Below are 21611 nucleotides of genomic sequence, written 5' to 3'. Positions count from 1 at the left end.
TACCCCCCCACCCCCACGCGCCGCCGTTCTTTCCCGCTGCCTCTATGGTTCGGAGGACCGTCCGTCGATGTTTGTGATGGGGGAGCGGCGCGTGTTCCTGACTTGCTGAGACGTGGCTGCGGCTCTTAAGGCGGGGGAGAGGCTGCGGAGGGCCTCCGGCGGGTGGAAACCGACGAGGCGGAGGCGGCGGACCGAGAGTTGCCCGGTGGATTGTTTGTGTTGCATGTAAGTTGCGCGACTCTCTTTTACGTGTCCCTGCAACGCCGCCCTGGTGAGCAGTAGCAATGCTTGGCCGAAACCTTCACAGGGGATGATTGGGGGGCGGAGGGCGCCTGTCACCGTCCCCCAAACCAAAGGGCGGGGTCAGGCTTCCCCTTCAGGGGTGGGGAGGTGTCTCTACTGGGGTCCGTCCCTGTCGTGGGGCTTTTCCCTTTACCGACCTTTGAAGCAGCCGTGGGCCTGCCTGTTGAGCATCCGCGGGAGGGAGGAGCGAGAGCCCCGGTGCGAAATCCCTGACCTACTTAACGGGTTTCCAGGGGCGCTGCAGGTTTTTGGGGTCCCTCCTCTCTCTCTCTCTCCCCCCCCCCCACTAACCCACCCACACGGTTCTCCCTTTGAAAGCAGCTTCATAAAGCGGGTGTTTTCTCTTAAATGTGGAAAAAGCAACCTCACGCTCTGTTTGCCAGCTGTAGCTCAGGTTGATCAATTTACAGTATCGACACAGATCTCCGGCTGCATTTCCAGTACTTGTTGTCCGCCACTTTCCGGTAACAATTGTACTTTTTTTGGATACTTTTGTTTTGCTATGTTTTTAATGGTCCTAAGATATAGCTCTTAAAAAGTCCTTTTTGATTCACGTTTAGCTTAGCCTTGCAAATAAAGCGCACGAAAGTTAGCAGCCTGCTAAAAAAATGAGTTTTTTTGCCCAAGGAGGGGCAGAGATCTCTAGCCCTCCTGCAGCAGCATCTTGTGTTTCTGTGCTAGACATGGGAGGGGAGGAGAAGGCAGCTTCCCTGGTTTCTATACTTCCACAAGCTCCCTCACTCGTCCATATGGTATTCTGTGCACTTGCCTATACTGTATGTCTGTTTCTTGCCACCAGCTTACCAGGCTAGTGTTTAAGCAGAAGGCTATTTTAGCTGCTGCCTAATACCCCCACCCTAAATAAAGACAGCTTTTCTCCCTTCATTTTTATTTTTCACAACAGTGTTGTATACAACTGAACACACTGATGTCATTCAGTAATGTTAAACTGTAATAGAAGGCTGACCAGGTCACTTGGAGGTAAGTGACGTGACCCGAGAAGAGCAAATGTTTGGGAAATTGGCTGTCTTCCCTGTGTCATGCACACGAACAGAGAGAGGAAGAGACATATTTGTGGTTGTGCATATGTGAAGATAGCTGACTTTCTATGACAAGCATTGTCATGTTTGATACAGCAGAGGCTTTTGTGAAGAAAAAGGGGAGTGGAGTGACTTGTGTATATCAGTCCCTGTCTCCTGAAGACTACTGCCTCACCAGTCAGCTCTCTGGGAGGCACAGGAATCTTCAGAGCGAAAGAGGCAAAAATTGCCTCTTGCCTTCTGTTTATGGAAGTTTTTGCTGGATCAAAGAGCCATTGGTGAATGGGAGGACACTTTGGAAATCTAAAGTCCTCAAGTGGTGGTCCCTATTACCGTAGACCAAGAACGTTTTTAGAAATGTAGATGTAGGTATGAGTAAGGAAAACATTAATACACTTCTCTCTGCTCTATAGAATACATATTGGAATGCACAACAATCTTAAGGGGGAAAAAGTTTTGAGTAGTTACTGTACTAACTGGGCCATATAATTTCATTATGTAGAATTTCACAACTGGACATAACCTGGATTTTAGATCGCCTATATGCTGGGACTAGTAGTGAGCAATGGTGGGAAGTTTTCAACTGCTATACAGTATTTTTCTATAGAAAACACTTTGTTTTCAAAATGCATTGTCTCACAGAATTAGTAACATAATGAATGGGTACAATGCCAATCAAATTAGGACACTTAAAAAATGTAAATAACTCATTAACTCCCACATTCCCACGACTGTCCTTGCTAGGGAAACACATACTAGGATTATTTTTTTTGTAAGGAGTGTAGATTGACAGCAAAAGTATATATTATCCAAACATGTTAAATCACTCTGCAACCTATGTAGGCCACTGGTGAATACTCCAGTTAAGTTTATTCCTAAAAAAAAATGCTGTTTATCTTGTTAAACTTCTTGTATGTGTTTTAACAACAATTCTTTATAAATCTAGGGTATGCTGTGGTCATGTCCCAAAAGGATAGTGAACCCTTGAATGAAGATGCACGTGAACTAGAGGAAAATGTTCAGAAGACAGAGGAGGCAGAACCCACTGAGACTAATGGAGAGGAAGCTGAGCTTGTGGCTGTGACGCGGAAAAGGCCTGAAGCAAAAATCTCTGAGCCCAGTATTGTACAACAGCCACTGGGTCAGAATGTACAGGTATTGGTGCTAAGCCTGCTATCAGTGAATTCTCATTTACCCCAACAACGTGTTCACATTTTAATATTATAGCAGGATTTGAGGGCCAAGAAGATCCATTTGAATGAAGTGTGGAACTGTGAGATGTGGATATCTGTGTTCTACATTTGTCCTGTGTGCTAAATAGTAAGGTGCATCGTTAACATTCATCTAATTCAGTGGTGGCAAACCTCCCAAAACCCACTTATTTATTGCAAAGTGCTAATCATAATAATGATTGCCCGCATGCGCACATACAAATAAATATACCATATTTTTCCGGTACTGGACTGCCTACCCAATACAACGCACTTCCGCTGCTGATTATCTACTGCTCACGGCATCACCCAATCAAAGCAAGCCCAGCATGGGGTGGGGGGCTGCACAGCCACATCCCAGCAGGTTGGTGCCTGCACAACTCCCCCCAACGCTGATGCGGTCGCCGAAGGGAGTATTTCACACACGCACTGGTGGGGCAGGGGAGTGACTGCACACTATGACAACACACAACAAGGGCACTGATGGGCTGAAGGCATGCGTGCCAACAGAGGGGGCTCCGAGTGCCCACTCTGGCACACGTGCCATAGGTTCGCCACCACTGAGCTAGTTGGACCTGTTTGAGACAAAAGGAAAGCAGGAGTCAGACTTGTGTAACTTATGATGGGCTAAGAAAATGTGGATGGATGTAGCAGTGGACAGCACAGTGGCAAAACCCTGTTGTTGATTTTGCTAGCTTACTCGGTTGGAACTGTGATAGTCTGTAAAGACTGAGACAAACAGTGCATTAAGGAAGACGGAACCTGTCAAAAGGGATACAAGCAATGACCTGCGTTCTTCTTTGCTTAATTTTTGCTTTAATTAATTAATTGTTTTTTTAAAATTATTTAATAAAACGATATATGGTGGAATCTAACACTGCATGAGCGGGTTTCTGCCAGTGCAATGAGACTTCACCTTTCTCTCCTCCCCATACACACCCACAATCTGCTCTGGATGATACCCAAACCCCCTAGAGCCATGGTTGCTAACGGGCGCATGCCCCACGGGGGGGGGGATTTATTTTTAAGGGGGACAATTCCAGAATGACTTATTAGCAGTTAATGGCCTTTAAGGCTTCCTCCACGTGAATAGGAGTTCACTTTTGAATAATAAGAATTATATGTCATGGGGGGCATCAGGATTTTAGAGTTGCTTAGGTGGGGCATGGCCAAAAAAAGGTTGGGAACCACTGCCCTAGCCCCTAGAGCATATTTTGAGGGCATGTGCCTTTTACCAGCTTTGCCTGGTTTGCCAGCTATGACCGTGTCTGGATTGGGATAACTTGGCCGCTGTAGACCATGCATTGGTAAGTAGCTAGTGCAGAATGCAGCAGCTAGATTGCTTATGGGGGCAGAAGGCCAACAGCATGTGACACCTCTTTAAAACATATATACTGCAGTGTTTTTCAACCTTTTTTGGGCAAAGGCACACTTGTTTCATGAAAAAAATCACGAGGCACACCACCATTAGAAAATGTTAAAAAAAATTAACTCTGTGCCTATATTGACTATATATAAAGTAATTTTTCAATTTTTCCCACGGCACACCAGGCAACATCTCGCGGCACACTAGTGTACCGCAGAACAGTGGTTGAAAAACACTGATATACTGGATGCCCATATGGCAAGGTTCAAGACTCTTGTGTTGCTATAAAAATTCCTGAATGACTTGGTTTTCCTGTCTGGAAATGAATTTTGGTTAAACTGGATGTTTAATTTCAATAATACAGTTGGCAATGTCCTTTCATTTCTTCCCCAGAGTTCCAGTTCCATGGAAGAGTCGCAGACAGGATGGGGTTACTGGGGGAGCTGGGGAAAATCATTGCTCTCGACTGCTTCTGCTACAGTGGCTACCGTAGGTGAGGCTGCCTGAAACCTAAGCTATGCAATCTGAATTGAATAAATTGGGTCTGCTCGAAATTGCTTTTCTTTTCTTTTCTTTTCTTTTTTGCCTTTAGAAGTTAAAAGTGACAAGTGGAAAATGTTCTATATAGAAAACAACAGAAGAAAATTAATTAGCAGCAGATTAAACATGGTAAAAATGTAAGCAGCAGCACAGAAGTTGAGAGGTTCCAATGTGTGCTGTCTCTTAAAGAGGAAAAAGGAAAATATTAAGCTGCTGGCTTGATTGGGCAATTCATTGTGCTTTTCAAATGCAGCATACTGCCTGGAGCAATTCATCTTGCTGACTTGGCCTCTGCTTGCTTGGTGAAGTAATTCATTTTCCTTCAGACTAAAGTAATATCTCTGCTTTCTTTAGGTCACGGAATCTCAAATGTCATTGAAAAAGCAGAGACATCCCTTGGGATCCCCAGCCCTACTGAATTATCTTCTGAGGCTAAAGATGTTGGGGAAGGTTGGTTTCTATTAAAATATAAGTTTGCCACCTGCGGTACTATGATGGATGTTGTTGTTTTAACACTATTACTTCTTGTTCAAGGGAATCTTATATATTTCCATAGAAGCTGCTATTTTGCTGTCACTAGTTTACTTACAGGTTGTGAGGCTCTTCATAAGTATCAGCTTCCCTTGCCTCCTTTTATCCAAGACCTTATTTTTACTACAAAATAAAAAATAAAAAAATTCCTTCTAGTAGCACCTTAGAGACCAACTAAGTTTGTTCTTGGTATGAGCTTTAGTGTGCATGCACACTTCTTCAGTGTGTTTTGACTATGGCAAGTTACTACCTGTAACTTATTTTTACTGTTAGTACTTGCACACTCGTGCATTCACAGTAAGCCATGGTCTGGCTTAGCATTATGTGCAACCTGAGTCCTTGCCTAGGATGCTGCTGTTACCTGTTTAGGGAAGCTTTTAATGTGTGATATTTTAATGTATTTGATTTTTGTTGGAAGCCGCCCAGAGTGGCTGGGGAAATCCAGCCAGATGGGCGGGGTACAAATTATTATTATTATTATTATTATTATTATTATTATTATTATTATTATAACACTGGATTCCTTCATTGTAGAACGTCAATTGTAAAAGGTAGACATGGAGGCAGAGGGTAGAATCCAGTATTTGCATTAGGGGACTTTCACTTCCTCTCATCCCCACTGCAGCTTCCTATGCACACCCCAGTTCTACTCTTGAGGTTTCCCCAACCCTCTGGAACAGATTTGGATCTTGTGGCAAGGACTGTTTGACTCATGAACTCAAGCTTTGGATTCAACCCAAAATAAAAATAGAACTACTTGGCCGTATTCAGAAAACGTCATTTGGGAAACAGAAATAAAACAAAGACCCGCCATTTCTTAAAGACACATGCTTATCCAAATCAGTTTTCAAATTATGACCTTATGGGTCACAAAATGTTGAACTGCCTTTTAATCACAAGTGTCTAACGCAAGACTACAGCTCACTTCAGAATTCCTAGATTTCTATCAAGTAGCTGTTTTATCACTGACCTGAAGTCAACTATGGATTTTGTCACACAAAGATCAGATTTGCAGGAGGTTTGTGATATTAAGCGCTACATCTGTGATGCTCTACATCCATGTCGGCACTACATCTATGATATTGCATGAGTTTTATGTGGCATTATCACAAATATATTTAAAAAGATGCTTGGGACCTTATTTGCTGCCTCTTTTTTCATAGGGGCATCAATTTTATGCAATTCAGAGAGAGAGAGAGAGAGAGAGATCTTAGATTTGGTATACACCTTTATTTATTTAATGAATCGCTTCCTATAAAGCATCTTGCAGCAATTTCACAATATCATAGAAACAATTACATATATTAAAACAGGTAAAACCAGTGGTCAGCAAACTTTTTCAGCAGGGGGCCGGTCCACCATCCCTCAGACCCTGTGGGGGGGCCGGATTATATTTTAATGAGAAAAAAAATGAATGAATTCCTATGCCCCACAAATAACCCAGATATGCATTTTAAATAAAAGCACACATTCTACTCATGTAAAAAACACGCTGATTCCCGGACCATCCATGGGCTGGATTTAGAAGGCGATTGGGCTGGATCCAGCCCCCCGGCCTTAGTTTGCCTATCCATGGGTAAAACAATTGCCCAGCAGACATTTTTACATTTCTCCCTCCCTTTGTTCTAAACCAGGGTGGAGAACCTTTTTGGCTCGTTGACCAGGTCCTTATCAAATTAGACAGGTAGGTGGTGGTAACCACCTGTCAATCACTTGACATCACAGTGATGTCAGCTGATTGGGTGCTTTGAAGTAGGGACTTCAAACCACCACGCACAGCCCTAGGCATAAGGAGTGCAAGGGAACTTGTTCACCTAACCTAGCAGCCTTTGGCTCTACTGCTCACCAGTTGATGGGTAGCAGAATCAAAGCCTGCTTTCCTTTGCCATTGGACAATTGAGGGGTCAATTAAGGGGCTTGATTGTGCATTGGCAGCTGCTGCATCTCTGCTTGCCCCACACCTCGCACCACAAATAAAGTCAGGTGTGGAGAGGTGTGCACGGTTTGAGGAAAATGTCCTAGTAGGTCAAATTAAAATCTCTCACAGGCTTAGTTTGGCCCACACACCACTTAAATCCTATTCCCTTCCCCTTGTTTCAGAAATCCAAAACTCAGAAGAAGGCAATGATGGCAAAGAAGAGACTGAAAATCCCTCGCCCATTAGTGGTGCATTTGGAATGTTTTCTACCATCTCTGCTGCTGTTCAGAGCACAGTGAGTGAGACTGCAAGGATATATATCAATTAACACCAGCTTATTTTATTATTTATTTATTTATTTGAATTTATTTATTTATTTATTGAAAGCTTGTCTTTCATTTTGAATTCTGGGTAGTGGAAAACTTGATTCAAGCAGTTGGTCGATGCTACGCAATGGCTCATTAAATCGTCAAATGATTCTGTAGTGCTGTGTAATATTCATTATCATAACTTATTTGTTGGTGATTAGTAAGATGCTTGTGACCTGTCTAGCAGCTGTACATGTTAAGAAAAAGTTTTTGATTGGCGTCTGAGTAGAAGTGGGCATTCTATCCTTGAGATGTAGAATCTGGAATGTCTTGATGGCATTCCTTCATAAAGGAAGATTTCCTGCTGCGTGCTTAAGACCTGGGCACCAATTTCAGTGAATTCCTTAGTCTAGAATTGCTGTTTAATTGGGGTGGAGTGAAAATATCCTGAAAGTATACACGTACATTAGCAAAAGGTACATCGCATGGTGCTTTGTGGTGGTAAGGACCTTTGGCTAAGCAATAAAGATTTGGATTTGTAGTATTCTGTGGACTTTGCTAGCAATTAGTGATGTTGCTGAACTTTGTAACGCTTTATTTTGTTTAGAGAAGTGATGTATTGCTAACATACTGGTATTCTGAAGTAGCCTATATTTCCTCCCCTAATAGCTTTTCTCCACTACAGTCTATAGTCTGAGCCAGAAACCACCCCCCTGCTGGCTTAAATGATGGCAGGAGGAATATTGCCTTAGCAGCTTTCAAACACAAAGAAGGGGAGGAGAGAGGAAACATCCACCCTTGTCATTGCTGCAGCCGGGTAGCGCAGTGGGGTGGGGTACTTCTCAAAGTTGGGTTGTAATCTAACCTGAGAAAAGACTGTAAGGTGTTAGGTGGCGGCGGCCTAGTTTGGACTAACACAGCACATAGTAATTTTCTGGTGTAATAGCTTCACCTTCCACCTCAGTATAGTATATGGAGTTCATGCTATATGGAGTTCAGTGTAAAAATAGCAGGGGGACCTATACCTGGTCAGTGCAACCTAACATGGCTTCTTAATCATCTGGGGTTGTTTTTTTTTGAAAGCATTATTTTATCACATTCGCACCATTCATTTAAAGCACATTCCATGCACATTTAAAGTGCATGGGTTCCCTCAAGGCATTACAGGAACTGTAGTTTACCACCCACAGAACTGCAATTCCCAGCACCTTTAACCAGTTACAGCTCCCAGAATTCTTTGGGGGAAGCCATGTGCTTCAGATGTGTGTTGAATGTGCTTTAATGTATGATGTGGATGCGACTTTTGATTTATTTTCGATCAATGTGGAATAAGCAGACAAAAGGCGTCTCACTGTGTTTGTAAAACAAAATGAGAAACATAGTTAATGCAAACTTATCCACTTCTTACAGCATATAATTATATGCATTTGAAAAATTATTTCTTGTGTTTATGGTTGTTCCAGCATCAAGATACAAGTCGTGTTAGGCTGTGTTGTTCCTTCTTATCACTACCTATTATCATTCTTCCCAAAGACAGTACTAAAAAAACCCACTCCGCACTTTGAACACTTGACTCCCAGAGCTCTCATCATGTGGTTTATATTTCTGACATGAGTTTTGATCTCTTTTCCTTCAAATTTTTGAATTTACTGACATGCTCTGTATTTTATATACAGCTGTACCTCGGAAGTTGAACGGAATCCATTCCGGAAGTCCGTTCGACTTCCAAAACGTTTGGAAAGCAAAGTGCGGCTTCAGATTGGCTGCAGGAGCTTCCTGCAGCCAATCGGAAGCCACGGAAGCCCCATTGGATGTCCGGCTTCCAAAAGTTCTGGGTTTGCAGCGTTCGGGAGCCAAAACGTTTGAGAACTAAGCTGTTCGAAAACCAAGGTACAACTGTATTTGTATTTCCAATGCTCTGTATTTTGATGTTTTGAATATGTGCTATAAGCCTCTTTGGGTGCAGCTCATTGTGGAAATGCAGCACATAAGTGAACTCCATCAATCAAATGTTTATTCTCTTTCTCTCTCACTCCCCCACCCACGCCCCACTTTAGGGGAAGACAGTTATTAGTGGAAGTTTGGATGCATTAGAATTCATTGGTAAGAAGACCATGGATGTGATAGCGGAAGGGGACCCTGGTTTTAAGAAAACAAAAGGCCTGATGATCAGAAATTCCACACTTTCTCAGGTATTGGCTTCCTTCAAGCTTCCATACAGCAACAAAGAGTAGTTTCTTTTTGGATTCCCTTAATGGCAAATTATCAGTCCCAGGAGCTGTTCACAGCAGAACACCAGATATTTCAGCATGAAACTTTCCTTTGTGTATGTTTCTATATACATGCAGCAGTGTTAATGCTTCAACTTTTCCATTTGTAGATCTTGCGAGAGGCAAAGGAGAGAGAAGAACAGCGGACAGCTACTGAGGTTTCCATGGCTACAGAGAAGAAAGCCCATTATGGGCTACTCTTTGATGAGTTTCAGGGTCTTTCTCATTTGGAAGCTTTAGAGATGCTTTCCAGAGAGAGTGAATCAAAGGTAATGGCCCTGAGCAATTTCCTTTTTTTTTTCAGTTGAGGAATAAAAATGAATATTTCTTTAAACTCTGGCAGATGAGTCCTTTTATAGATTCCACACAAGCATCAGTAAATGAAAGCCAGTAAATGCAGGAAAAACACCCCTCCCTGCCCTCCCCTGCTGTTTCTCTACCCTTTGTGTAGTGTTTTTTTATTAAAACAAGAGCTTTCTCAATCTTTGTTGCTGCGAATGTCTGACCATTGATAGTAAAAATCAATGGCACTGCAAGGTATAGCAAGTTTGATATTTTTACACACACCCCCTCTCTGCTCTGAGGGAATATGCCAGACACAGAGCTCCCCATCTCAGAGAGTGAATTGCTTTCCGTAGTCAGCTTGTCATTAGTGCTGCCACCTTAACTTTTCACACCAAACATCAAGCGTTTCTGGCTGGTGGGTTTACGGTTCTCTTTGTGGCTTTCTTTCCTTTTAAATCAGGTGAAGTCGGTGATAAGCGCCCTCTCCGGAGATGAGTTAGATACTTTGAAGGCCGAATTGGAACAGCTCAAAGAGGCGTTTTCGTTAGCTGAATTTTATGATGATGAAGAGGAAGAAAAGAAGGGTAATTACAAGAATTCCCACTTGCAAAAGTAACAGTAGACTGAATAGCAAAAGTAAAATGACCAAATGGTGAGTTCAGTCATTCCGTTATGAGTGTGGTGCAATAACACATGAAAGATGGAAAACCACATGTGGAAAAGGTGGAAAAGCACATGAACCAGTCTAGTAAGTCCTATCAATGGTCCATCTTGCCATTATTCTGTTTCTGACAGTGGACAGTTCTCTGGAAGCTTTGCAGGAGATGCAGACAACACAGGCTGTTAATTGAGTACTCTGTGCCCTTCCAGCTTCTTCAAGTGAATACCTTTGGCAAGATTATCTATGACATCAGGCTCTTGGTTAATCATTGCTGGTATTCTGACTCACTCTTTGAGTCTGTGATCCAAAGCTTAAATAAAGGACATTGCAGTTGATCAGTGGGATCATTAAAACCATAGCAAAAGTCTTGTGGACTTGCGCAGGAGACGCACTGCTAAGCTCCACAGGATAATCTCCTCCATCATTTCTGACTTAAATGGGAAGAAGACCATTATAATACAAATCCTTGATCAGGACGCTGTCCCTCTTGGTAGATTTTATGGAGACTTAAGATATTTGTAAAGCAAAGCTATTTATACAAAAGGACAGAAATGAGTACAAATGTAAAATTCAAATGCAACTTAGTAAATTTTAATGTCAATGATTAGATGTAGCACTCAGCACCTGTCATCTCTTGCTTTCAGAGGAGGAGGCCTTCACAAAGGAAGTAGCAGATCTCTTTTCACAATTACGAGTCTCTACAACGCCAGCCAAACTAACCCAAGTGAGTGAGTGTTTTTTTTTGTCATCTTTTGGCTGTTAGGGTTATCTCTAGCATAGTTCTAGTTGTATGGAGGTGGTTTTTTTGGTCAAAAAGAACCCCATGCATACAATGCACTAGAAAATAGATAAAAGTGTGACTTAATTTAATTATTTAATTTCTATACCACTTAATATATTAAAAAGATCTCTAAATGAGGTACAAAAAACTGAAGCAATAGCAGACAATTTAAACAAAATATTACAAAAATAAAGAGTTACATATAAAAATGTTACATTAATGCAAAGTTACTACTATATATAATCAATATCAATTCATTTTCCTTCTGACACACCCTCCCTCTCAGGGTCCAAACAAACTCTCAACTCACCCACAAAAGTCTCACAACAAGAAGAATTCCTGGAAATAGTTGAACATCACCCTAGTCTCTCAATCTAGACTTGCTTTTTAGGGGCAGGCCCAAGGTGGATGGTACCTCCTTGGGCTGCCCACAGCTATGTCCCATTCAGCTGCACGCTCCATACCCAGTTGCAGGTACACCAGATTTGTTGAGTTTCCCAGGGGGTCCAAAGGATGGGAAAAGCTCCCCTGCCTTCCACTCACACCCTCTGCCCTTTACACAAAACTGAATAACTGTTCCGGATCTGCCACCTATTTTTTACTTCTTGGGGTATAGACCTTGTCAAAAGTCATATTTAGAATTATTCATCACTTAGAGTTTTTGTCCTGGCTCTTTGATTATGTGAAACAATAGCCATTTCCTAATATATGTAAGAAGCTACTAACATGAGTTTGGCCAAACTGCGAGAGGCAGTGAAGGATAGGCGTGTCTGGCGTGCTCTGGTCCATGGGGTCACAAAGAGTCGGACACGACTGAACGACTGAACAACAACAACAACAACAAAAATATATGCAAGCTATTTCTCAATGTTCCATTCCATTCTAGCATGACAAGAAAAGAAATAATGTGATAGGGCCTTGCATACAGAAGTAGGCTTGATTTACAATGGCTAAAGTCATGAGAGGCAGAGAGCAGGTTATTGCCCATGAGTGAAAACTCATTTACTTTCTCAAATACTGGCCATTTACAGTGGTACCTCTGGCTACACACATCTCCAGTTGCATATCCTTCAGGGTGCGAACGCGGCAAACCCGGAAGTGTTTTTCTGGGTTTTGCCACATGCACAGAAGCTCTCTAACGCATCATGCACATGCACAGAAATGGTCCCTCCGGTTGCAGAAACCTCGGGATCTGACCGGAGCTTTGGAACAGATCCCGTCCGCAACTGGAGGTACGACTCTACTTCTATGGGGATAAAGTGAAGTGTTGCAATGAGAGCATAGCTTCCTTTTGTGGGCATGGGTTTTGCTGTGTTTCTGAAAGGTGTTAGATCTGCCTTTGGTCAAATCTGTAGAATGAGAGAGGTGTTTGTCAAAAAACAAAAACAAAACCGAAACCTGGCTGCTTTGTAGTTTGCTGTGAAGTTTGGAAGGCTTCTGCCTTTTTCTCTCTCTCTTCACAAGGTAAGGACAATCATAGTTTCATTCCAGAGGCAGTTGCACTTCCTCCATGTGCAGCATGATCGGGATGGTCCTGCCTCTCCTTTTGATGATGTGCTGGTGTGTTTCTGCTTCCTCTCGGACAGGCAAGGAACTCCGCTCATGAATTGACGAAAAGCCTCAGCACGCAAACTGCAAAACAAGAAACGCCGAATGAAGGAGACCAGCAAGTGGGCTCCGGGGATGCTGAGCAAGAGGGGGAAAAATCAGTAGAGGTAATCATTTTAACCAAAGGAATGTTGCACTGCTGTCTATCTGTCAATACGCTGATATAATCTATGCTCATAGCTCACAGCATGCTGTTTCATGCTTGCAGCTGCAATCTCTGCATGAAGCCTGTGGGATGGAATTGGATGGGAAAGTAACATAATAATTTATTTATTTTTTTAAAGCCAGGAGACTGACATCTTTTTCTAACTTCTGCAGGAAGTTCACGCATGTGCAATCAGGAGCCTGGCTGAATTGACAGCTTATTCTATCGAAGCGTTCCACAAAACTGCAGCTCTAGTTCTTCACGGGCAGGAGCAAGAGGCGTTAGCCCTAGATCGGGCCAAAGCCCTTTCACAGTAAGGTTGATTGCTTTTTGCCACTCCGCTGTGTATAAGATGATAAGTAGAATCCTTCTTGCTGGCTTTGGTACTGCTGTTCCATTTTTCTTGATTTTGATATTAGAGAACTATTAGGTCAAACTATACTCAGGGTTGTATCCAAAGTAGCTCTACACCACTCATTCTGTTGATGCAAATATTTTTGCTTGTGTAATGGAACTTCCACCCTCTCCTCCCATGCACCCCTTTAATCTGTTCCAGAGCAGATTTGGGGAGCGGAGGAAAGTTCCCTTGTGCATGCATAAATTTTTATGCCAACAGAATAAGTGCATTGGATACTGCCCCCGGTTATGTGTTGTTTTCCTCTGTGTTTTTAAAAATCAAATGCAGCCATGGATTCTGCAGTCCGTAGCAGAGAACTAGGGGTGAGGAAAACAGGGAGGAGGCAGATTGCTTAACACTTCCATCTATTTCATTTGTGAATTGCTTCTCACAAAGCATCTAGAAGCAATTAACAAGAAAAATATACACAAAAATAATTTCAAATTCAATCAGTAGCAACCTGTGCGATGGTGTAGATGGAGTTTTGTCCCTGCTGCAAAGGTGGCAAAGTTCTGACTTGTCTTCCTGCTTGCTTGTGGAGCCAGGGGATCACACCACTCCTTTGGGGCCATTTCACTCCACAGGGGACTTTTTACTTATCTCACCACCCAAAGTGGTGGATCGATGAGACTGAACAGTGATGTCCAAATCAGCCCCCCCCCGGGGGGGGAGGTAAGAGTGTGATGCTGACAGATTATTCGAAATATTCCTGTTCTCTCCACCTTCTGTCTTTTGAAAATGGCTTGAATTAAGCTTGCAGGAGATGGATTCTTTCATATCTTTTTACAAAAAGAATGTTAATTCATCAAATCACTTTTGAGCAATTATTGAAAAGCATTGCATTCAAGGAGGAAATTCTTTCAGTTTGTGTTTACTATGTGCTGTTTGTTCTTTCTTAGAATGACCATTGTGTTGTGCAAAGAACTATCTGCTGTATCTAAAGGCTTCGTGACGTGCTTAACAGCTGCTGGGGTAAGAAATCAAGTTTAAAGAGTTGTTAGACAATGGTATGATCTTACTGCAGTCATCTTAAAAGCTGGATTTCCCTTTGTTTTGCTTTTTAAAAGAAGAGGCACCCTATGGTCCCTTGTGGTTGCAGCAGTCAGTTCTAGACTTTACTCTCTCTTTATTAAAAGGTTTTTTTTAAAAAAAAAGAAGAAGGGGGGAAATCCATAGGGTGATAATCTAGTTAGTCATACTCATAGAGTAGACCAACTAAAGTCATTGGATTCAAGTCCATTAATTTCATAATATGACTTAGTTAACAGTATTTTGCAAACTGTTGTTTGGCAACATCTGTGGAAAATGTCCATTTTGCACTATGCTTATTTTAGAGATACCCTTTTGATTTCTATACGCCCCCCCCCACCTTTGGCGGCTGACATTGATAGCATATTATGAACTTCCTGTTCATAATTTCTGGTAGCCCCCTCAGTACTCTTGGTTCATACTGACCTTTTTCTCTCTCAAGTAGCGTGATGCCCCAGTATTACAGCTGTTGTTTTAATTTTTACAAGCTCATCTGAGAAACTGGCTTTACTTTGTATGTAACACGTTCTTGATGTGAAATACATCAGAGCTGCATTTTCAAACAATGTGAGATGGATTATCAGCTAATCTAATCAGTGTGACTTTATTACATCCTTTTTGGACTGGAGATCAGATAATACTCAAGAGGTTTTGTGCTGTGTTTGGTAATGCAATCTAAAATATCCAATCTTTCCAGGTGGAAGAGAAGGCAGATGTCCTTAACCCTTTAATCACTGGAGTGTTTTTGGAGGTCAGTTGCAATGTACTTGCAAATTTTAGCTAGTTAAACAATGCATATTTTTTACTGGCTATGACTTTGTCTGAAGTGGGCTGGCTGATGACTGGAGTGAAGAAAGAATAAGTTGAGAAATCTTGTGTGTGTGAATATTGTCATAAAGTTACAGCATCTGGTTCATATTATGTAACTAGTTTCTGAACTCAAATTACTGAAAGAGCTAAGTGTGGTGTAATCTTTCTATTGTGCTGATTGGGTAGCAAGTAGAGGATAAGATGTTGAGAAATATTTCTGACTGCTCATTGAGACCGCGGGAGGTTGTGCTGTAAAACTTCAGTCTGGATTTTTGGAACAAAAATAATCTTTAATACTCCTCAAACTCTTATGGATTGCAGATGTAGAAAGTATATGAACTATCTGCTCAAATGACAGTGGGTGGAGGGTGGATATAGCTGTTCAGTGAACATGGTATGTAGGCTACCAGATGGGACACGGCTGTATCTCAGCCCTTTCTCCTAGATGCCTTTTGTTGCATAATGTCCTATTATTCCATTGAAGTGGTTGATTTGGGGAGTGGTGGTTTTGAGATGCTGAACAAATGCTAACCTCTAGGATTAGCAGGCACTCTTTATGGAAAGGGCCGCCCAGCGTGATTGCCCTTTTATGTTCTTTTTTGCAGGCTTCAAACAGTGCCTCTTACATCCAAGATGCCTTCCAGCTACTCCTGCCAGTTCTACAGATTTCTCACATCAAGGCTCGTACAGAGCTAACACAGCAATAAATCAAATCTCTGCACCTAGAGCAGCGCCCCAGCCGGCATAAACTGAACCCCACCCCCACCCCCATTCAGCAAAATAATAGGAGCTTGTAACAAAAGACAAACGTTTTTGACTGTGTTTCACTGACCAGTAATAACTTGCTGAATGGCCATCATTTATCTGCCTAGGCTAGCGAGGAGAATAAAGTGCAGGTAACGTTTTAAGTTCAAAGTATGGGTTAATGTTTCCCCCCCAGAGGTTCCTGGAGAAAGAATCACTCAGGTTGCAATACTGTGCACAGTTACACGGGAGTAAGTTCCATAGGACACAGTGTGACTTTCTTCCAAGTGAACAAACATGGGGTTACACTACAAGTATGTGTGTTTTAAAGAGATTTCATTAAAGGCCTGGGTCAGCCCCTTATCTTCCTAGCCTTGTCTCTTTTATCAATGAAACCTTAGAGAAAAATTGGGAATTGTAAAAAAAAAAAAAATCACGCTTCAAGTGACACTGCTTCTTTGAGCTTACTTGTTTGGATAGAGCAGAAACTTAGACCAGATTTGGCCAATATACTTGGAATGTCTAGCTTTCTAGTGATTGATGAAAAGTAGCTCAAAGAGAACCAGCTTCATTTGAATAATTTAGGGCTTTTGATATAAAAAGCTAATACAGTCTAAATGTACATAGTTGGTGGCCGTATTTTGTTCCTATTTCAAGTGGCTGAATGCTCTTGCGCTATTGTATTCAGGGGTGTGGTATTCCTGCCTAGATGCCCAGGCAAAGGTTTGTTGCTGATTCATATGGACAGGCCCCAAGACTTTCAGGACAGAATTATTTTTTATAGAATTATTACTTTGCATTGTTTATATCTTGCACGGCTATGGGAAAGTTTTCCTCCCCCCCTCCCCCTTTGTGCTTGCAATCTAGGTTTGGGAGGAATACCCTGAATATTTTTGTATTAAACAACTAAGCAACTTGCTATGATTTGCCCCACATAGAGAATAAAACGAATGCTTGACTAGTAAGGGAAAAGGCTTGGGTTGCATACAATTAAGTTTTACTCATCAAAATCAATGAACTTAAGTTAACATATCTGTTAACTTCAATGGGTCTACTCTGAGTGGGACTAGCATTGGATACAGCCCTTTGAAATGGTATCATGGAGCTGTAGAGTTGGAAGGGTCATCTAGTCCAACCTCCAACTTTTCTGTAATTTTAAGAGTGAATTTTCCACCATCTTTATCAGGATTGGTCTATTGCCAGGGTAGTGAACATGGTGCCCTCTAGATGTTGTTGAGCAAACCCCTCCAGTCCCAGCCCGCATGGTCAGGGATGATAGGAGTTGCAGTCCAACCACATCTGGAGGGCAGCATGTTTCTTATCCCTGGTTTGTTGTAATATTTTTAGCATCTTTTTCAGCCTTCAAACTGCTCTGATTTATAAATCCTCTAAGTACTGGCATACCCTGTTACTCAGAAAAGCAGCGTTGCAGCAGCACACTCAAAACCGTGGCAACAAACATACGCAGCCTTGTGCATCGGGGCAAACGTCTTTCAGCTTTCGATAAATGTTCTATTGTTTGGGACAGATTCTTTTTCTACCAAAGAATCTATATTTTATATATGTATGTTTGTGAAATCTGCACTATATTATATAAAGAGAATATATGTTGTTCTGTGATGCAATAAACAAAAGGTTTTCCATTAAAACCAGGCTATCTATCCATTGTCTGTAGGATGCAGGCATGCTTATTCCAGGATGAGTCAGCAAAAGGTGAATCACACTAAAGCTTGCTCCCTTGCATGTGCTTTATCCTGCAAAGGAGTAGCAGGTAACAGCTTTATGTATCATAATCTGGCAGACCTGCATATGCTGTTTTGAAATATAAAGAGAGATGAGAGTATATATGCTCGATAAACTGACTTCTGGAACCTGTGAACAGAGAATTTTGCAGAAATTGACAGCTTCTGCATAAACCATGACTCACAGCAACTGTGTTTTTCATTCTAAACACAAACAAAGGGGGATGTATTGTTAAATTGCAGGAAAGGGAAAACAATTCCCAAGAGGCATTAATAATTTTAATGGAAAAATCTTCAAGCAGCATCCAAGATCTGTAGTGTGATGAGCCTTGCTGGTTGTTCAAGAAATTAAAAGGCTTCTCCTAAGGCACCAGAAGGAGGAGGGGGGAAGGAACTAGTTGTCACCCCCTCTTCTCACCTCCATCCCCTGCACATTAGATGTAATTGTGCAGTCACTTAACAACATGATTTCCCAACACATTTTGAGTGTTTTTCTCTTGCTTTTTTAATAGTGGGAACATGCAACAGCAGGTCTCTAAAACTCTTACTTCATGATACAGCAAATATGTTTCTAACTGTGGGATCTTCTTAGCCTCTTGGAGATTTCCCAGTCCCAAACTGGGCTACTTCGCTCTTCCAAGTTCAGACTATTTATTAACTAGCTATTCTGTAGCAGTAATACTAGTTTATTTCTTTGGTGCACTCTACTGTTTGATTCCTGCTGTTGTGAAGTATCCAATTATTGCTACCATCTGCTTCCCACATAGTTTTGCATTCTCACCTCCTCCTTTTTCATGGTTATCCTTCCGCAGAGGAAAAGTAGAACTGTAAATCGGTGCCAAGAAAAGGAGATAGCAGTGGCAGTTGTGAATAAACATCAACAAGATCAAATCATTTTTCTTCTCTTCCTATGTGGAATTGTATTGTGCTCTGGCTTAGCAAGCATCATCCCTCCTGCTGCTGCACTCATAAAGAAAAAAAGAGTGTGCATTTATTCAAATGGAATAATGGCGTGTTCTCTCCAGCAGTTTTCTTGTTAAATCCTGTTTGAATAAAATACAGAGCACTAGAAAATGTTTTGCACCCCCAGGGAAGAGTGGTCAGTATCCTGCTGCCTCCAGGAATTAAAAACAAATCCTTGCTTGGACACAGTAGGAGGGAAATTGCACTGCCAAATGTGTTCAGATTAAATGAGCATGGAGTCAAGTTATATAAGTAGCAGGAAGGAAATAGAGGCATAGTAAATGATAGACCAGCTTCATTCTCTGTTTTGGAAGGGCATGAGCAGGTCTAGATGAGGATGGTATTGCCAAGGTTTCCTGCTAACTCAGGAGATGGTACTAAGGCTTTCTTTCCCCTAAAGAAAAGTGGTTATAGATTTCCACCCTTAAGCACGTTCAGTAAAAGCTAGTTGCAAAGAAAGTTAAGTTGCACATGTTGTGTTGTGCAATCCTGTGCATTTGGAGACAAGTCCCATTGGTTTCAAAGAAGTGTACTTTTGAGTAAGTTTGTATAAGATTGAAGTTTGGACCTGACTTATGCTAGCTGGTGTTATTGGGTGGTTGGGGCTCTTTCTTGTATAAGGATGCTCACAGAAAAGAATTGTAATGGTCTGCCACCACAGGCTAATCCTAGACTGAATATTCTAGCTGTCAAGTCCTACTTCCAAGGAGTCCTATCTTCAGTCCAGCTCTAGAAACGTTAAAACAGTAAGGAGCTTTGACTATACTTCCTAATGCCCAGAGGACACAGGATGTAAGAAAGCTTTGTGAAATTCTAGCTTAACAGTCAACCTTCTTTAAACATAGCTATTTATATTTTACTTGCTTCAGCAGAGTGTTGGGTTTCAGAGTAGAAGAGATTCTAAGAGTGACCTTGATGATTATAGAAAGAAAAGAAATACTGAGATGAGAGATGAGGCTTCATCTATTTATGGCGATTTGAGAGCAGTAAAAGCTGACCCCTTGATGGAGAGGGACAGTTATTTTGTCCAATTGTGAGAGGTGCTGTATCTCTGATGTCAGTCTCTGTGGCCAATCAGAATTTACTTTAAAGGCTGTTCCCACAATCTTAATGCCTTTACTGGAGGAAAAGTGAAATTCCGTTCATGCTTAAAGGTTAGCTAACCTGATTTGTGCCAATCCAAATCAATTTGTGAACCAAAGAACAGCCAGCCTCCAAATTCACACTTCTCTGCATTTTGCAAGGCCAAGTGATGTGTGCAAACATATGTATACTAGAATAAATTCACACATTAGTGAAAATAACACACACAATTTTTTAAATATTAAAAATACATATTCTCAGTTTCCAGTATTGACAAATTGTGTCTGTTTCTAGCCATTCCCTCCATAGCTACAATCTAATAGAGAGTTAAGCATGCTTAAACCTACTGTAATCCATCATCTTAAGCAGGGTCTGTGTCTAGGAAGTGGCCCTAAGCCGCTACATTTAAGTAGTTGAACCTGCTCGTACCTGCCTATTAAAAAGTAGATTACGTCATCCCTGGAGACAGAGACTTGCTTATCTGATACTGTGAGAAAGCATAGCAATATATTGACTCCGGTATGCACCATTTTCAAAAGCAGTCCCTGATCTGAAAGAGAATGCACATGCAAATATGTTGTAGAAGTAGTAAGGTGGTTCCATAAAACAGGAAACCTGATGTATGTTGAGCAGGGATTTAGCAAACATAGGCTTGTGTATGTCTGTGATACCTGCTGTGCAAATTTGAATTTAAGAAGACAAAACATGCTATTCTACAGCAGGGATGGGGAACCTGTGGTTGGACTAGAACTCCTATCACCCCGATCATTAGCCATATTTGCTTGGGTTGATGGGAAATGGAGTCCAACATCATCTGGAGGGTCAAAAGTTCCCCGCTCCTGTTTTAAAGGCAGGAAAGATCCCCCCAATGCAAATATAATTGTACCATTTGTAGGCCATATAACATCTCTTTTCTGTTACACAGCTAATAAAAGCAATTCTGTAGCACTATTTGCTTGTAGCTTCTGTGCATTCGTACACCCATCCTATCCCTGCTGGAGATCTGGTACTGCCTGAAACAACAATGGCTTCTGACATGGCCAGCTGTCCACAATCTTCCCTCAAGCCTTGCTGTTATGTAGGCTCTCTTCCTACCTGTACTACTGTACACAATCACATCAGAATGGGGAGAGGGGAGCAAGCCCATTCCCTTTTGTTTTAACGACTGCTCCAAAATTAAAGGGGCAGTTTGGTATGTTTAGTATGCGACTTACTAAGTACAACATGTAATACTTAAAGAAAAAAGGACAGAAGTGCTAAGCGGGACCAGATGCATCTGATTTAATAAGCCTGTTAAGTAGATTCCATGGAAATCTATCCACTGTCAACAGCTGAGAAAAATTTGAATTCATGTCATATTACAGAGCTGTCAAAAACGTTAAGTGATTTTTCTAATCTGAAACAGAAATTGCGTGTGAAGTGTTGTGAATGATTGGCCCCTCAAACAATATGGCTACTGGCCACAATTTCTACAATGAATGACATGAATGTCGTCAGTTATGAGCATTTGCTGACAGCGTGGACTTCATCAGCCAGGCAAGCAACTGGTAATACTCAAGAGTGCTGAGAACAAATGGTAAGACTAGAAGCACTTTCTAAAAGTAAAATGTAGTGAAAGTGAAACACAAAGGCATATTTAGGGCAGGGATTTAAGGATTTCGGTTCTGCACTGGGTGCTGAGCCTAGGAGGTGCTGCAGGATGTCAAAAACATGACATGGTGAACTGAGCAGAATGGAATGCGAGAGGTGGGAGGGTGCCGAGTTTTGGCCTTGCACAGGGTGCCATTGAAATTTGAAAGACTAAAGTCTGCCCCTGTGAAAAGTGTGTTACATGTGCTTGTGGTTAGGTTGATTCATTCTATGATGGTCAAATTAC

At 41.7% G+C, this 21611-nt stretch overlaps 1 protein-coding gene across 1 annotated transcript; it reads left to right on the top strand.

Annotated features, from left to right (window-relative positions):
• Positions 1-134: 134 nt before the first annotated feature.
• On the top strand, positions 135-16119 carry FAM114A2 (family with sequence similarity 114 member A2). The gene is made up of 14 exons (XM_033140337.1): positions 135-225; positions 2290-2498; positions 4314-4413; positions 4815-4910; positions 7092-7204; positions 9275-9409; positions 9598-9756; positions 10233-10356; positions 11078-11157; positions 12801-12929; positions 13141-13280; positions 14264-14336; positions 15091-15144; positions 15809-16119. The coding sequence occupies exons 2-14, from the start codon at positions 2304-2306 to the stop codon at positions 15908-15910; spliced, it is 1500 nt and encodes a 499-aa protein (XP_032996228.1). The 5' UTR covers positions 135-225; positions 2290-2303; the 3' UTR covers positions 15911-16119.
• Positions 16120-21611: the final 5492 nt, after the last annotated feature.

Source organism: Lacerta agilis, chromosome 2 (assembly GCF_009819535.1).
Source record: "Lacerta agilis isolate rLacAgi1 chromosome 2, rLacAgi1.pri, whole genome shotgun sequence".
Classification (NCBI taxonomy): Eukaryota; Metazoa; Chordata; class Lepidosauria; order Squamata; family Lacertidae; genus Lacerta; species Lacerta agilis.
The sequence above is the reverse complement of the archived record's forward strand: the minus strand, read 5'-3'. Positions and strand labels throughout refer to the sequence as shown.

What these genes read in the sequence shown, in the direction of transcription:
- FAM114A2 (XM_033140337.1), top strand. Translation starts at nt 2,304, where the DNA reads ATGTCCCAAAAGGATAGTGAACCCTTGAATGAAGATGCACGTGAACTA. An exon ending in TGCTACAGTGGCTACCGTAG is followed by an intron (nt 4,414 to 4,814) that starts GTGAGGCTGCCT and finishes TGCTTTCTTTAG; the next exon opens with GTCACGGAATCTCAAATGTC. An exon ending in GAAATTCCACACTTTCTCAG is followed by an intron (nt 9,410 to 9,597) that starts GTATTGGCTTCC and finishes TTCCATTTGTAG; the next exon opens with ATCTTGCGAGAGGCAAAGGA.